This window comes from Spermophilus citellus, assembly GCF_964194105.1.
Source record: "Spermophilus citellus genome assembly, chromosome: 3".
Lineage (NCBI taxonomy): Eukaryota > Metazoa > Chordata > Mammalia > Rodentia > Sciuridae > Spermophilus > Spermophilus citellus.
In genome coordinates, this window is record NC_138184.1 from 79,169,208 (window position 1) to 79,186,486 (window position 17,279).

A 17,279-nucleotide genomic window follows, 5' to 3' on the forward strand; every position below is an offset into this window, starting at 1 on the left:
GCGCGTGCGGTCTGTGAGGGAGCGAGAACGTCCACGGCCAAGAAGGCCCTCTGGCACCCTCGGCTTCTGTCAGTTAGAGCTGGACCGTGACCCTATTCCGCAAGCCCTCGGGACCGCGAGCCGCGGCGGCGACGTTCCCCTAGGAAACGCAAGGAAGGCGGGCCCGCGCTCGCCGGGACTGTGCTAGAGCGCGTGCGCGGTGCGCGTGCGTGACGAGGGCGCGGCCGGTCGGGGCTGCGGCTGCGCAAAGGCGGTACTAGGCCCTGCGCCTGCGCAGTGGCGGGGCGGGGCGGGAAGAAGGGAGGCGGTGGCACCGGCGGCGGCTGCTGAAGAGGAGGAGGAGGAGGAGGGGGAGCGAAGGGAGGTGTTTCTGTCAGTTCCGGCTGTTTGTTCGGGAAGTGGATCCGCCGCTGCCGGAGCAGCCCGGAGGGAGCTGCGGATCAAGAGGCCAGTACCGACCCCGCCCGCGCGCACCGCCCCCGCCCGCCATGGCCCGGGACTACGACCACCTCTTCAAGCTGCTCATCATCGGCGACAGCGGTGAGGGCCGCAGCGGTCGGAGGCGGCGCGGGCCCTGCCGGGCGCGGCCCGCGGGGGCCTCAGGCGGGCGGGCAGGCGGGCGGGGAGGTCCCGGCCCGCGCGGGGCGGGCGGGCGGGGCTGGCCGGCGGCCGCGGGCCCCAGGGGCGCGCCGAGGGGCTCCGGGCGGCGCGGAGCAGAGTCGGGGCGCCGGGCTGCATAGCGGAGGGGCCGACCGCGCGGGGTTCACTCCCCGCGCCTGTTCCTGCCTCACGTGTGACCTTGGTCAAGTCGCGTATTTTCTGGAGTTGGAGAGACCTGGGTTCGAGTCTTGGGATTACCAGCTTCTTCACTCTGTGACCTTGGGCAAGTTGCTTCACCTTTCTGAGCCTCAGTTCCTGCATCTGAGAAGTGGGGACTTGCCTCGCTGGGTGGTGTGAGTGAGTATTCAGTGAGATAAAGTGGGCAAAGTGCTTAGTGCCCGTTCTGGCGTAAAATAAGTTCTAATTCAGTGTTAGCTATTGTTGTTATCATCATCCGTATCTTTTGTAAGACTCACTCCTCTGTAAAATGGGGATATTCCCAGACGTGTCTCATGGGATTGCTGTGAGGTTTAAATGAGGTAAGGCACGTGAAGGCTTCAGCATGGTTCTGCTGAATTATTATTAAATGTCTGCATTGTTCAATTTCCTCATCTCTAAAATGGAATAGTAGTAAATCCACCTCAGAAGGCTGATGTGAGTGTTCAGTGAGATCCTGCATATGTAGTGTTCAGTACAGTGCTTGACTAACAGCAGTGGTCTTTGCTGTCACCCCACCCTACTATGAACCAGAGGAAAATTAGGGGTGGCTTAGCCAATATTACAAATGTGGGCCACATGCACACTCCTTGAGTCTTCCTAGCTCAGATGGCTGCTCCATCTCTAGTTCCTAGAACAGTGCCTGGCAGCCAGTAATAGTTGTTGAATGAATGAACATCGAGTGTCTGCACAAAGGGTAGATTAAGTTTTGGCAAGAGTGAAGGGTTTTAGAGGAGTTGGGAGTGCGACAGGTGAGCAGGTTTATGGGTTGACCAAGGCAGGCCCCAGAAGGTTTATGGGAGTATAGCTGAGGTGCTGCGATTATATGATGTCCAGGAAGGAGGCTTGGGAGCAGCTAAGTTTACAGACCAGACCTGAGTTGAGTGTGGGGAAGCTGGTCATGTGATGATTAGAAGCAGAGGCCAGATTGGTGGTAGAGCCCATGGATTGCTAAGGAGAGAGGGAACCAAATCCCTTTTAAGATTCAGAGTGTGCGGGTATTAGATGCAGTGTTATAGATGGGTGGTAGAAATGGATTGTTTTTTGGTCTCACTTATGAAGTGGGATTGGGAATGTGGTTGGTGGCTTAGATCTGGTGGAAGATGGCTGGGGTTTCTGTGGTTGCTGATGGAGGGGAGATGTAAGGGGAAGAGTTGGGGGCTAACCAACCAATAAGATGGAGGAGTCACTGTGGTTGGGGATGGAGTTAGAAAGGTGGAGGACTGATTGGTTATGATTTGAATGAAATAACTAGATAAGCTGTGATGCCTTGTACTTTGACATGGCCTTTGGCACTCCTCAAGGTCCTGAGGCTTATACCTTTATAGGATTTACTTTCTGCTCTGGCCTTGGTTCTGAGCAGCTGGCCCAAGGTGATTTCTCTCCTTTTGCAATTAAAGTTAGCCCATCATGGTCAAAGGTCTTTACCCCCTGCAAGTCATCTTCAGCTTGACTCCAAAAATGAAAGGCCTAAAGTTAGCAAGAAGATGCAGCTTGCTGGCTTTTCTACCCCAAAAAACCCAGGGGATGATTTTGGCCTTCTTTCTTAACAGTGCACTTTGCCTGGGGTATTGATTTTGCGCTCAGAAGTCAGGTAGGGGAGAAGACTCATGGGGTCAAGATTTATGTGGTCTGGCTCCTATTTCAGTATGAGCATGTAGGCCTGGCTTGTGGAGAGGAGCTAGATGCTTTGCTGTTTGATTTCTCCTGACAGTGAGTTGATACTCCAAGTTGAACACTTAGGAGACTGGGAGATGGTAGCCTTGGGAGTTCAAACTAAGCTTTGCAGCTGAGTGGGGAACCTGACATCCTCACTACCCGACACTGACCTCCTTGTGTGTGTGCTTCCTTAGGGGCGTATCAAATGATTTCACAGATACTTTCTCATCTGATTCTCACCCATCGCCCGTGCAGCTTGTCAAATAAGGAAACTAAGGTTCAGAGGAGGTGACTGGCTTGCCCAAAATCACACAGCTTATCAGAGGCAAAGCTGGGAATTAATGCACATCCTTCTAATATGGGTGAGAGCATCTGGTGTTAGGCTGGCAAACTGTAGGTCCTCAATGAATGTTAGTTTCTTTCTTTATAAATCTAGAGTTCTTCTTTCCACTCTGCCACATTGCACATGCTTCTGGAATGTATTCCCTCAGTTTTTGCATCTCTTCTTTTATGCCTGTGATTCTACACTTCTTCTTTATTTTTTGTGACATTGGCTCAGATTTGTAACCACATTTCATCTGCATCCACTGGGTTAGTCATCCTCATTCTTAGAACCTGGAGTGGCTTTCAGAGACCTAGTTAAAGCCCTTTACTTTACAGATGAGTAAACTGAGGCTCAGAGATGTGTGACTTGTCTGAGGCTGTACAGTGAGGCTGTTGCTAAGACGACTAAAATTGAGACCGCTTCACTTGAAGGTCTAAGGGTCTGCAACAGGTTGGAATTGAAGCAAAGAGGAGCAAGGGGTCAGAAGCCCAGGGTAGGACCAGGGCCAAGGTGAAGACTTTTGTGTGGCTGGCATGAGAAGGACCAGAGGCAGAATGCAGGCAAGTGCTGTGACAGTTGAGTGTCGTGTCACCCAGCTGCCAAGAGGCATTGAATGCTGCTGGGGCCTATTCTTCTGCAGGGTAGGAGATGATGGGATTTGGAGGTTTCTTGCTGGAGGTGGCCATAGGTTCGGAACCTTAGGCCATGGCAAAAGTAGGTTGATACCCTCTGCTTCTTCCCAAGGCCAGTACTGTAGGTAGCAGAGCGGTGTGTTTTCTCAAGAAAGCCTCCTCCTGGGATATTTGGGAGGGATCATCTCAGTGGGTTTCTGTTCCTTTTAGAGGGAGAGCAGTGTGGGATTTGATGTCAGGTCCAAAGCAGCAGACCATGCGGTGACTCTCGTGGCCTCTCTGCAGCCTAATGGTTTTCAGCTGCTCTGTAGAGGACCTTGGGGGGTAAATGAAGGGGATGCTACTGTGACACTGCAGAGAGTACCACCCGCTGTCTTTTTGCAGATATGTGGATTTGGATAAATTTTAATTTTAAAGAAGATTCTGCTGCCCAAAAGTTTGAACAATGCTGCTTTGGCTCCTGTTAATTCTGCAGTCATAGCATTAGGTAGCATAGCTGTCAATGAGATTGGCATTTTTCCAGTCATAATTCATGAAGCAGTGTTTTGTTGGTCCCTATTTAGTGCTGGGCCCAGCTTACACACTGAATTCACAGGGCGGATGAGGGCCAGGTCTGTGTACTAGAGGAACTCACAACCTAGTGGCCCAGACACAAGCATTTAGCTGAGTAAGCTGGTCCCAGAAGGCTCTAGGAGAAAGCGAAGGAGACAGCAGCGCCAATGGGGTGTTAGTGTCAGGCAGAGCGCTGGTGAGGACCCACCCCACTTGGGCTTTCCTTGGGCTTAGCAGGAAGCCTCATGGCTGAGCAATGAGGAAGTGGTGTTGAGCGAGAGCGCTGCAGGCCTGGGGCTGAGCAGCAGGTGCTAGGGGCACACACCTGTCTCAGGGAGCCTCACCCCAGCCTGTCTTTGGGAAGGCAGACCTGGTTGTGCTCAGAGAAACAAGTTCTTCTGGACAACCCTGGATAACTCACTTGAAGTCCCCAGAGAGATCCTTAGAGGAGACTGGCCCAGGAGGATGTCAGGGGTTAGGTTAAGAGAAACACAAATGCTAGTGTGCAGCAGTGGTTTACAGCTTTGGGTAATAGGGAGTGGGGGTGGAGGCCCTGCCCTCTTTGAGAATCAGATTAAAGCCTTGGGCTTCTCCCACAAATAGGCATATGTACTCAAAATTTGCATGTAGTTGCAGGGTGTTTATGAGATCCTAGGTTAATATCTCATAGCTTTGATGGCATTTCCATTAAAAGTCGAGCAAGAGTAAGATGTAGGAGCCCACTGGGATCACTTAATTCTGCTTCCTGAGACAGGTGCTAGAAGGCTTCCCCAGCAGGAGGTATCAGGAGGCACTGCAGAGCCCTGGAGTTAGGATCTCTGCTCTGCTGCTTCCTGTGGTGGTGCCTTAGGTCAGCTGCTTGGCTTCTGGGAGCTGCAGCTTCCTCATCTGAGGGGATGTAGTTGGGATTCTGGGAGCAACAAAGTGTCCACCATGCAGACAGAGTCAGTGCATGTTAATTCTTTTCTTCTGAGTTTGATTGGACTTAAGGATAATGGGTTGCGGGAGGGCAGAACGTCACAGGATAGGTGCACTTAACAGGTTGTAGCCACCGTGTATCGAGATCAAGGGGAGCTAGGCTTCTGAGAGTTCTGTCTGTGGAATGAGCAGCCAGGAGCTTCCACAGTTTGTGCTGTGGCCTGAGCACTTGTGTGCCGGTGGCCTGATAGGATCCTGCAGAGTCCACCACGCCACCCACCTAGCTGGTGGTGATTCAGTCAGGGGAAGGTGTCTGATGCTTTTAGCTGTGGGTCTCGGTTTCCCCACCTGCAGCATAGCCCTGATGATCTCAAGGGTTCTTTTCAGTTCTAAAATTCCTTGTTTCAAGCTCCTTGAAAACTCAAGCTCCATATGTGGTGGGTGGTTTTCTAGAGACCATGTTCTGGATGCACCAGGGGGACGAGTCTCATTTGGTTGACCTTTCTCCTTCTGTGTCTGTCTGTCATCTCTTATCTCCCTCTGGACTGCCAGGACAGCTCTCAGCAGTGCTGAGAAGTGAGACCCTCTGTCATCTCCCCCAAGGGATTTAGGAGCAGCTTGTCTTACACGAGGATGAAGGAGAAGGTCAGGGATTGAGTGAAGAGATGTGCGTGGTGTATGGCTGGTTGGGGAGATAGGAAGCAGCCTTGAGCAGACAGCTGGCACCACCAAGCTCCTTGTGGGGACTCAGGCAGCAACTCCCTGAGGAAGGATGGGGCTGGAGGGAGGAACGCTCCAGCCTGCTGATCGTGGCGCTCTCTCCTGCAGGTGTGGGCAAGAGCAGCTTACTGTTACGATTCGCAGACAACACTTTCTCAGGTGAGTCTTCCCCTGGGTGCTGGTGGGACATTTGGATTTTGAAACCCCTTTCCCTGGCACCAGAACACACTGGCTTCTGCCTAATGTGGGGAACTTTCTCATTCTGGTTTTCAGAGGAAGGAAGAAGAGGGCTGGAGGCTTAGGTCAGAGGCCTCTGAGTTCCGCCTTAATCCATCTTGTTGAAAATCTCCTTTACCACTCATCTTTTCCCTGTCCAGCATCATCTTGTGTTCAACTTTTTTTTTTTATTTAAAGTTAAAAAGATTTAGAAGACAGTCATGCTTAAATTAAAATAAAATTTCCAATAGGAAGGACTTACTAATGTGAAGAATACCAGTTGTCCCTGCACTTGCCCCTCTGCTGCCCCAGGAGCCTGTGTTTATGGGGGATGTACCTTTCAGCTGCTTTCGGATTCCATTCCTTCTCAGTCTACCAAAAGTGCTTCCACGTTGCTGTGTGTGGACCTCCCTGGTTCCTTTTAGTGCTCTCAAGTTCGCTGCACTGTGCGTGGATGTACCACAGTTCATTACCAGTGCTCTTGTTATGTGTGTGGTTTCTGGTTTGCTTCTGTTTTAATTGATGCTACACTACTTGGGATACAGTGTATATGTTCTTGTACATGCAGTTTCCATAGAAGTGGAGTTACTTGGTCACAAGGTATGTACATTTACAATTTTCGTAGATAATGCCAACTTGCCTTTCAAAGAAGCTGAGATAATTTGTAGTCCCACTGAAGGGTTTGAAAGTATCCCTTGTCAACTTGATCAGGGCTTCATTTTTGTTAAACTGATAGACAGAAAGTGATGTAAAGTTTGAATTAGTATTTCCCTGATCACTGGTAAGGTTGAGCATGTTTTTGTTTGTTAAATACATCATGATACAGGGGCTTCAGGTTGGGTTGGCCTGCCTGAGTAAGAACTGAAGTGTGATTATCTTACAGGGAATTGCTCTGCTGTGTTTGAGGGCAAGCTACACTTAGGAAGTTATTACATGGCTAATGCCTCTCTCTTGGTGGAGAAGTGGAATTTTGCCCCTTTCCTCTCCCTGAAATGGCTCTGCAGCTCCGCTGGTGTTGGGGAATTGGAAAAAAACTGGCTTCTCTCTGTTACCCTGATGTAGCAACTAAGCCTCAGTTCATCTGTGAAGTAGAAATTGTGGTTGTCCCTCTGATATAGATTGTTGTGGGATCTCCTGAGAGAGTGCACATCACAGTACTTGGAACAAAGTAATCACTGAGTACGCACCAGCTATTTGTGGTTGTCATTATCTTCTGTTCAAGGATGATAATTACTGATCAACCTCTAGCTGTGCTGGAAAACTTCCTCCATGAAGTCCCTATAACTCCCCATCAAATCCGCTTTCTGCTCTTGGGTGACTCTTTTGCAGTCTCTCTTCTTTCTGAATGTGCTACCAGTAGCTTGGCTTTAAAGCATTGGCTTTAGCTGGAGGCATCATGACAGCACTTGCCCTTGTCTCACGCTGCTGAATTCACTCTGCTACTCTCTGAATCCACACATCTCTGGCAGGTTCTTTTCTCTGTTTAGTAGCCGTGGTGGCCCTCTCTCACCTGAACAGAGTTTATAGCAAGTTTCTCCACTTGGGGACTCTTCATACTTTGCATCTTATAACTCTGTGTTGAGGGGCTGTCCTGTGTGTTGAAGGATTTTAAGCAGCATCCCTGGGCTAGATCTACCCAGCAAGTGGCCAGTTGCGTTGTAATAACCAACAGTGTCTCCAGACTTAAAAGTCATTCCTGGTTGAGAACCACTGGTCTTTATAATCTGTTTCCAGCTTTCTTTCTCTTATTGCTCATACTGCTTATTCTTTCTTTGGTTTTTAATTTTTTTTTTCCCCACTCATTCAACTACAAGGTGTTTTTTGAGTGCCTAACTGTGTGAGGACTCCGCATACCTTGGCGTTGTCCAAGACCAGAGGAGCACCAGGTGCATTCTGTTTGAGCTTTGACCTTTATCTTGCTTCACACGGTCATCTGTGTGTCTCATTTCCTACATCATGTTACATGGGGTGCTCCAAAGGGAGGGAGAACTTGTGTTCTTCTTTGTGGTCACCTTTGTGAGTCTGGACTGGACCGACTCACTGGGCATTCTACTCAAATCCATCTTTCACACAGATGCCCCAAGAAAGCTGCTTAACATGCAGCTCATGCCCCTGGTTAAAACTCTCACTGCCTCCCCATCGCACAAAGAGAGTCCAGATTCTCGAAAATGGCACAAAGGCCCAGAGACCTGGCCTTGGCCCTCCACCTGCCTCCCACCACAGGCGTGGCCTCACCTGCACCATTGCTGTTTTGCTACTGTCTCTCCTGCCCGGAGCAGTGCTTTTCAGACTGTGGGTTCGGTCCTGTTTGTGTTTAGGAAGTTAATTTTGTGGATCCTTAAATTCTTTTAAAAAATAGAATAGAAAAGAAAAACCCAGAGTGCATCACAGGTCTGGCCCTTTCTCAGGTTAGATCTGAATGTCCCCACCCCTGGCCAAATGAACAGAGTCTGTCCCTCTTCCCTCAGTACCATCCTAGATTTTTATTTCCTTTGTAGCATTTATCACTGTGAATTGTCTTTCTCAGTTTCTTTCACTGTATCCTGTCTCACTTCCATTGTGGGGTCCCTCAGGGCAGGCCATATCTTACTTGGGTCTCTGGGGTCTAGACTTGGTGGGACACTCTGTGGGTGGGACAGTGTGAGACAGGGTCTCTGCTGGGCCTGGCTGATGTTGGTGTGTGTGCAGGCAGCTACATCACCACCATCGGAGTGGATTTCAAGATTCGGACAGTGGAGATCAACGGGGAGAAAGTGAAGCTGCAGATCTGGGACACGGCGGGGCAGGAGCGTTTCCGCACCATCACTTCCACGTGAGTCCCCGTCCCACTCCCACCTGCAGCCCCTGCCTCAGACACTGTGGATTTTTGCACAAAGTTGAGTAGAGTGCTGGTCGTAGAAATCACTGGGTGGCTCCCAAGACTGTAGGGAACTGAGCTCTTTGATGACCTCAGTGGGTGGGGCTTGGCTGTGCCCTTCCCCTTCCTGAAGATGTCAGAGGACGTGGGGAAGTGCTGTGGCTGCTGTGGGGTGGGCGGGCAGGCAGTGGCTGAGCACCCTGGCTCTGGTGTCCGGCAGGACAGTGACTGTGTACCCTCCCCTTGGACACTCAGCTTTACCCTCAGAGTGGCAATAGCCGTGGTGTTTGCCTTACCAGGTGTTTGTGACGTGCCGGGTCCAAGTGAACACTGAGTCAGTGGCAGTTCCTCTTGGCAGGTGTCCATTCTGTGCGGGCTCCCCTCACTCAGGCCGACTCCTCGGAGGTGGCTCTCTTGGGAGGCCTGGAAGAACGTGGGTATGTGGGAGCCCCTTTCTCCCTGCAGAGCTTCGCCTGGAAAGTCAGTCTCTAGTGTGTCGTCCTCCCTCATTTGTCACTGCGGTGCCTTTGTGGTTCTCAGCTACAGACAGGAGAGAGCCAAGGCCTGATTCCAGGTCCTGTGCAGGGGCTCTTGGTTCTTAGGCTGTCGATGGGTCAGATTCCAGGAACGCAGGGCTTGAAGGCAAACAGTTTGAAATTTAAATTTCTGTTCTGCTGTGTGTCCTTGGGCAAGTTGCCTAAACTCTCTGGGTTTCAGTTTCCCATGGGGTTTATTTTTAGGATTTGTTTGAATGTTGGGACCTGTGTCCAGATCCCCTGCTTTGAGCTTTTTGTGGGTCACCTCCATTAATTCTCCCATAATTCTCTATGCTTGGTGCTACTGCTATCCTCATTTTACAGAAGTGGTCTGCTTCCAGTGATGGCAGAGCCCTGGTTCTACAGTGGGGAGGCTGCCTTCACCCCAGGGCAGTTCCCCTGAGAAGGCGTGGAAGGCTATGAGAAAGTTCCCTGGCCAGAGACCCTTCAGCATGGAAGCAGGGTGGAGCCAGGCCGGTGCCATCCCAGGCTCTTCAGGAGCCTCTGAGGGTGGGGAAGTGAAGGTGAAGCACCCGCGCCATGGCAGCTGGGAGTGTGGGCAGAGCAGGGCTACTGGCTGGGCAGGAGGGGCAGTCACTTTGCCCTGTGCTGAGCACATGAATGTCATAGCCCTGAATGACTGAAGCCCTGCCGGTTCCCAAACCTGGGGCTGCCTGGGCACAGTCCTGCAGGACGCAGTGATTGAGCTGCCTGAGTGGGGGCTGTCAGCCGGTGTCCCTACAGTGTAGTGAGGACTTGGGGAGGGCTAGGTGTCAGGATTGATGTTGAAAACTTTGGGTTACCTGGAGCCTATAGGCCCATGTACGAGCCCCACATGGGGCATCAGGGTTACCAGGTCTGGCCACTTACCTCACTTGTCCTTACTCTGGGCCAGGAATGTCGCTAGGTCATCACCAACTTTATTTCACTTAATGCCAATGAAGAAGTTTGTGATTATCTTATTACTGTTATTATTATTATTTTGGTGGTGCTGGGGATTGAACCTAGGGCTTTGTGCATGCCAGGCACGCGCTCTACCAATGAGCCATATCCCCAGCCCCCTGGGATTATCTCCATTTTATGCACAAGAAAACATGCCCAGAGAGGGCAAAGTGACATAGCTCAGTTTCTTAGGATCAGAACTGAGGCCCATCTGATGCCAAAGCTCAGGCCTCTACCTAGTTCATGGTCTTGTGGCCCCCCAGACTGGGCACAGCTCCTCCTTCAGTGTTTCCCTTCTGGGGTTTAAAACCAGTTGGGGGCTTCAGGGCAGCAGAGATAATAGACCTGTGCCCTTGGGAGATGCTGGGGGCTGGGAGCTGGGCCCTTCCTTCAGCAGAGGCTCCTGCTGCTGCTCCCCTGCCACACAGTCACTTCTTTTCGGCACTGGGTGGGGTGGGAAGAAGGACTGGCTCCTCCATTCTCTTGGGGAGATTTTGGAGGGGTCGCCCAGCTCCTGGGGCAGTGTGTGTTTTTTCCAAGGTGCTTGGGAAAGTGGGTGACTGCGTACTGGCAGCCTTTGGGCTCTGGCTAGTCCCTGGTGTCTGGGGATGATAAAGGTTGTCCTCATTCAGGGTTCCTTAGCCCCTGAGGTGGGAGGTATGCAGGGCCCACCCAGGGGCCACAGAGACTTGTGCCTTATGATGGCGGTTGACAAAGAAGGAAGGAGTAGGGAGGGACAGTCAGGGTGCAGAATCATGACCTTTTTTGACCTGGGGCATTGAAAGAGAAACCAAAATTGCATCCTGTGACGGATGCTGAGGTTTGCTGCCCCTGAAAGGTGTGGCTGGGGGAGGGGTGGGATGGAGGGAGGAAGTGAAGAGGAAGAGGAGCCCTGGTGCTGGCCCAAGAGTCAGACCTGGGGACCAGGATATCAGGCTGGACATTCCACTCAGCCTTGGAGTCCTCACTGGTGAGATGGCTGTCCTGACACCTGTTGGGCCATGTTGTTTGCAAAGATGAACAAGGTGGTGGATGCAGAGTGCTCAGCCCTTGCCTGGCCTGGGCCAAATGTCTGCTGCTGGGACGTGATTCCTACTGGGCAGCGATTCCCACCGTGTGGGAGCCCAGAAGCACCAGAGCCCTGAGCCCAAGCTCCTGCGGAGACCAGAGCTCCACTCAGATTGAGCCTTTTCCCTGGGCCCCAGGGCCGTTGAGGTTCCCAGGAAGCAGCAGGGGTTTGTGCTGGGGCCATGGCTGGAGGCATTTCTTGGCATCTTAGCCGTCTTGGGCAAAGGAGGTTTGCAGAGGCTGCTAGCGCTTCCTCTGCTGGCAGGGGACAGTGGCCTGTCTTCATGGTTCCCGGCAGGCACTCCCGCACCCGCCCTGGAGGCGTCCACCAAGCTGGTTGGTGTGCTGAGCTGGCACCGGGCTGCTGTAGGGCCAGGGCTGGTTCTTGGGCCCAGAGCTGAGACAATGGGATTGTCAGGCTTCCTCACAGCCAAGGAGCGCTGCACCCTGGACAGAATGAGGCGTCCTGGGAGATCTCCTGGGATGTCTGGGGGGTGGAGACAGACAGGACCCCAAGCATGGTGGAGGCTCCTCTTCCAGCAAGCTGTCTCTTGGTTTCCTGCCACCTCTATCTGGGGCCCCAGATTGCCATGGAGATAATAAAGAGCACCCCAGTGTTCACTCTGTCCTACTCCCCAGCCCTGTGGTGGTGTGTTAAGTGCCTATATCCCCATTTCATAGCTGTGGAAACTGAGGCTGTGGCCGGTGGAGCTAGGGTTACTCTTTGTCCTCAGACTGGCCATGAATGTGAAGGCTTCTCAGAGAGCTGGTGGGCAGGTAGGTGACAAGCTGTACCCACCACCTGTCTGCTGCACCCTTTCTCAGCCTGTGTATCCTGTGCCACCTCAAAACCAGGACTTGGGAAGGAGTTGCTTTCCAGGTGTGCTGCAGGAGCATGCAGGTGCTCAGGGCCAGGCAGGCAGCTGCTAGAAGGTCGGGAGGAAGCAGCCTGTCCCCTCAGGGTTTGCCTCCTGGGTGTCGTAAGAAGCCCCCAGTGACAGAAAAATCTCTGCAGCTTTGGGGAGGAGAGCTGCAGAGGGACACTGTTGGGGGTTACATAGTGCTGGGACAGGGTGCTTCCTGGCCTCTAAGGCCAGGGTTTCAGGGAAGTGTGAAGCTCCATTCTCTTGTTCCACGGTCTTCATCGTCCCCTCGACTGTTGGTGTGAATGTGGCTGCTTGGTCTGAAGGTCCCTACCAGGTGTCTGGAGAGGAACGTTGATACCCTTCTTCCTTCCAGACCTGACCAGCTTGGGTCTACATGTTGGGTGGTGGTGTAGCTGGCCTCCTTTCTAGGCACCCTGGTGCCCACACAGCTCCCACACTGTCCCTGCCATTAGAATGGATAAGCCAAGAGTGGCAGGAAGGGAAGTGCCACCTGCCCCTGAGGGAGGGGACACAGATATGCTAGGGCTCATGAATAGTGCAGCTTCTTGGATTGGCATTTTACTAAATCAGATTTGAGGAAGGAAAATTTTTTGAATGTTTAAACAGGGATAGTGATAACATGATGTCAAATACAAAAATTGTCTGAATTCTAAAAATAAAAGGAGAACTTTGTAGAAGTTTCCGGCTGGTGGCAGACTGAGTCATCTGGGGTGACTCTTTTGACCTGGTCTGCCACCTCAGGGCAGCCACCCCTCCTCTGCTAGTACCCTGGGGACAGGTGTGAGGAGCCTATGCTGCTGATGCAGGCCTGGCGTGGGCATGGTGGCCAAGGCCAGGTGCACAGCCCAGCTGCCGAGTGCCGGAATGACTGCTCTCCCCCGCCACTGTCCTGCTGTGGGCAGGCAGGTCATCGGGTCATAGGGACGGGCTGAAGCCCTGACATACACCTTGGCCTTACAGGTATTATCGAGGGACTCATGGGGTCATTGTTGTTTACGACGTCACCAGTGCTGAGTCCTTTGTCAATGTCAAGCGGTGGCTTCACGAAATTAACCAGAACTGTGATGATGTGTGCCGAATATTAGGTGAGGCTGGGGACTATGGGGTGGAGGGTGGCGGGAGGTGGCCTTACAGGGACGGCTGACTCTGCCTTGCCTTGAAGTGGGCAATAAGAACGATGACCCCGAGCGGAAGGTGGTGGAGACGGAAGACGCCTACAAGTTTGCCGGGCAGATGGGGATCCAGTTGTTTGAGACCAGTGCTAAGGAGAATGTCAACGTGGAGGAGGTGAGTCCCTGGGGAGCGGGAGAGGTGGCCCTGCTCGACCCCCACATCCCTCTCCTCCCCCAGCTTGCTCACGGCCTCTGAGTGAGCAGTGGAAACATTATAGTGACTAACGTCTGTCGGGTGCTTGCTGGGTGCGGGCCCTCAGAAGGTCTTAGCTGGTGTCTCCGCAGTCCTCTGAGACAGGTACCACATCTGCATTTCTAATCGGTGAAACCGAGGTTCCAGAATATCACTCAGCTAATAAGAGGCTCAAACTTAGATCTGCCCACCCCTGGCCCTTCCCTCACCCCTCCACTGTCAAATCATTCTGCTCTGGCTTTCCTGGGGACCTAGTTCCTTTCCTGTGGCTTCCAGAGCAAGCGGGGCTGGGTGGCCACACCATGGTGGGGAACACAGACTCCTCAGAGTCAGGCCAAAACCCCAATCCTAGAGCCACCCTCTGTGGACTTCATTTGTTCATCTGTAGCTTGAGGGGAATGTGAGCCCTGCCTTGCAAAGATTGAGTGAGTCGAGTCATGTCGAGTGCTTAGCAGGAAGTACATGCTTGGCAGACGCTGGCTGGGCTTTTTCGTGCCTTCTGCTCCCACCACTGAGGTCGCTGTTACCCGCCTTTCTGGGCAGAGTGGAGAGGACTGTGCATTGGTACATGGAGCTTCACTGGACCCTGGCACTGGAATGGTGTTGGGAGGTCCGGGAAAGTTTCCGGGTAGGACCTCGGGGCCCCACGTACACTGAGGTGGCATGGGGCGGGCAGACTGGGGTCCCCTCCTGTCTGCTTACAGGACAGGGCAGCTCTGTGTTGTCAGAAGATTCCAGCTCCAGAAGAAAGGGGTTCTCCCGTCAGTGGAAGACCCCCGAGAGTGACTTCCCCTTGTTCACACAGTTTGTGGGTCTTTAGTGTCCCCTGTTGACCTTTCAGTAGTCCACCTTCTCCTCCTAGAAAGGGTTTGGAGGACACTCCTGCCAAGCCCTTCACGAGCAGAAACAAAGCTGGGCCTGGGGGGCAGCGGTACCAGCCTGCCCGGGCCTCCCGCTGGGTCTGGGCTAGTCCTACCGTGTCGCCTTGCAGATGTTCAACTGCATCACAGAGCTTGTTCTCCGAGCAAAGAAAGACAACCTGGCGAAACAGCAGCAGCAGCAACAAAATGATGTCGTGAAGCTCACGAAGAACAGTAAACGAAAGAAACGCTGCTGCTAATGCCCCTCAGGCCACGCAGAGACTGCACTGCGGTCCCTCCCCGAGCCCGAGGCCTGCAGGGGTCCTCGGGGGACAGTCTCAGTTTCGTGCCGTTATTTAAAGAATTCTCTCCACGTTTTTTATTGGGAGGCGCCATCGGCACTTCCTCCCCTTCCCTCTCGAGTGCCAAGAAGGTGTTGGACGAGCCCGCCCTTCCCACTGGTGCCCTCCTCCCTGCTGAGGCGCCTGGACCTGGTGAGGACGCTGCCAGCCAAGCGGACTGATTAACCAATTTGTACATAGTGTATATTGCTTTAACCAGCTGCACACCCTTGTTTTGCTCTGGCCTTGGCCTCCTTAATGCCACCTGTTGCAACAGACCCTCCCCAGCCCTCCCAGCCCTCCCAGCCCTCCCCACCGCCAGCAGCTTCCTGCGGAGGCAGCGTCTCCTTCAAGCTGCGTCGGTGGCCGACCTGGGCTGGTGTGGGCTCTGTGTTGCTCACTCTCCTGCAGGTTGGTGGCTTCTGTCCCTGCCATGCAGGCTCTGACCCCTCTCCAGGGTCTGTGCCAGCTGTTCTCCTGACCCCACAATTGCTCTGGGAGCTGGGGAAACCTGGCCTTGAGGCAGCCCTGCCCTCTGCTGGCCCCATGCCTTTGGTTCCACAGAGGCAGGTAGTCTTGGCCTCTGGCTGACAGGTTTCTTTTCCTGCCTTCTAGATGCCTCTGGTACAAACCCAGAGGTGCTGTGTCTTCTTAGAACCCACATGTTTCTGTTCCAACAGAAAGGTAGGGGTGTGTTTGTGCAGAGATGGGGCTTTCAGGGGGCTATAGGAGCATTATTTTAACAGATAAAGAATATGAAGCCAAATCAAATGAATCAAGTTCCTCACAATTATTTTCTTTCCCTGAGGTTTGATTGGCACAGCAGCCCAAGTTGTGGCTGTCCCACTTTGGGTCCAGTGTTCTTATAAAAAGCAAATGGCTTTCTGTCCTTGTGGGGCTGGGCTCCTAGCCCTTTCTTGGGAAGAGCCAGAAGTCTATGATACAGCACCAGGCACTTCTGGATATAGGGGGTGGGCACCGGGGGCTGCTGAGTAATGGGAAGGACACCTCTGAAGTGGGCCAGGAGACCTTGGATCACTGACGTAACTGTTGTAGTATGAAGGCGGAAGGATTGCTTAGCAGACGGCAAGGATGGTAGCGGGGCTGGCTGGGGCAGCCAGTTTTGATCTACCCCAGTCCCCTGGTGAAAAGCCAGGGTGTCTACATTTGATTATTGCTCTCCCCTTCTGTGGGACACATCATTCCCCCTTCCCCTAAAAGGATCACGTAACCTGGGAAGAATTGATTTCAGCATCATGAAGTGTTTTATTAGATTTCCTTTCCTAGGCGATTTCCAGGTAAAGCCCTGATTGGACAATCACATCACAGATCACACTGCAGATTTTCCGTGTTAACACTGTGGATGGGTTTTTAATCAATAAAAAATGGGGGTTTCTTCTCACCTGTCTCTCCACTTGTCCAAACCGCCAAAAGCCGGGGTTCCATGGCAGGCCTTTGCTTTGGAGCTGCAGGCTGGGGTCATGGGGCCATGGGTGGTGGAGGCAGGGGCCGTGGAGGGTGCTGCAGGCAGCCCCATCTGACTGGGGTAGCTGGGAACAGAAGTGGGGTCTCTGCCCTCAGGACTGTCCTGGCTGACCAGGAGCCTGTAGCCCAGGGGTCATACTTGCCTCTGAGCACTCAGGTGAGGCCGTATGGAGTGCTTGCAAACTCAAGCAATAAGGGTGATCCTGCGAGCTTCCAGCCCAGGACAGAAGCCGCAGTGGCTTCTGGCACCTGGACGCCCAGATGCAGGTGGTGGGTTAATTTTGGTGACGACAGTGTCTGTCCCATTGAGTGTCACACGCATGAACGGGGGTGGGGGGGTGGGGGAGGGGGGTTGTTGGGTGGGGGTGGGGGACTCAGGGCTAGACCGTCGTCCTGGTGGACCTGATGTGAAATTCCTGTCAAACAACAACTTTTAAATGGTTTGCTAGGATTATTTCTGTATTGAAAGTTTCTAATTATGCTTTTTAAAAAAAATCACTAAAAATAAAGGTTCAAGCTGCCAAATTTTCTTTCAGGGTCTTTTTGCTCTGCTCTGAGTGGGCCTGGCTTCTTCCCACCTATTATGTCCAGCTCTTATATTTAGCCTGAGTCTTGTACAGGTGTCAAGGCCCTGGGACACTAAGAAGCCAAGTCCATTTTCTCCATGAGCAATTGGTCCAGGGTCGAGCATCAGTCTGGACGGAAAGCACTGGCTGGGAGCACGCGTGGGCAGGTGCCAGGGGAGGCTCCGTGTTTATTCTCCACAGGCCAGAAGGACGCAGTGGAAGCTTTTGCCTGGAATGATTTCTCTGGATGTTTTCTGCCAAGCCCCAGGGCCCTGTTCTCAGCCTGGGAGCAGTGCTGGCAGGGCTGTCTGGAGTCTGCACACTGGAGTTCTGGCGGGGAGCCCACACCTGATGGAAGAGGCACAGGCCAGGCCAGGATGCCGCCACCTTCCAGAAAAGGAGCCCCTTCCAGGCTCAATCCATTGATGGTATCAGAGGGCAGGAGGTGGCCTCCCAGGTGTGGGCCCAGCCACTGCTACTCTTCATCAGCAGCCAGTGGTGGTTCTGACGAGCAGGCCACATTTGGACCAAATG

The 17,279-nt window shown here is 52.9% G+C and overlaps 1 protein-coding gene across 2 annotated transcripts; it reads left to right on the forward strand.

The window, feature by feature from the left end:
* The first annotated feature begins 291 nt into the window (after positions 1 to 291).
* RAB35 (RAB35, member RAS oncogene family) lies at positions 292 to 16,096 on the forward strand. 2 transcript variants are annotated; one of them, XM_081284445.1, is made up of 6 exons: positions 300 to 540; positions 5,731 to 5,781; positions 8,527 to 8,650; positions 13,089 to 13,213; positions 13,291 to 13,415; positions 14,485 to 16,096. In XM_081284445.1, exons 1-6 carry the CDS (start codon positions 489 to 491, stop codon positions 14,611 to 14,613), a joined length of 606 nt encoding a protein of 201 aa, XP_081140571.1. In that variant the 5' UTR covers positions 300 to 488; the 3' UTR covers positions 14,614 to 16,096. The 2 variants fall into 2 exon arrangements, with proteins under 2 accessions (XP_081140570.1, XP_081140571.1); XM_081284444.1 differs by lacking the exon at positions 5,731 to 5,781 and having other exon boundaries at positions 292 to 540.
* Positions 16,097 to 17,279: the final 1,183 nt, after the last annotated feature.

Excerpts from the sequence above, each read along its gene's own strand:
- RAB35 (XM_081284445.1), top strand. The coding sequence starts at position 489 with ATGGCCCGGGACTACGACCACCTCTTCAAGCTGCTCATCATCGGCGAC. Across the intron at positions 13,214-13,290 it reads TGATGTGTGCCGAATATTAG|TGGGCAATAAGAACGATGAC; the intron begins GTGAGGCTGGGG and ends CTTGCCTTGAAG. Across the intron at positions 13,416-14,484 it reads AGAATGTCAACGTGGAGGAG|ATGTTCAACTGCATCACAGA; the intron begins GTGAGTCCCTGG and ends GTCGCCTTGCAG.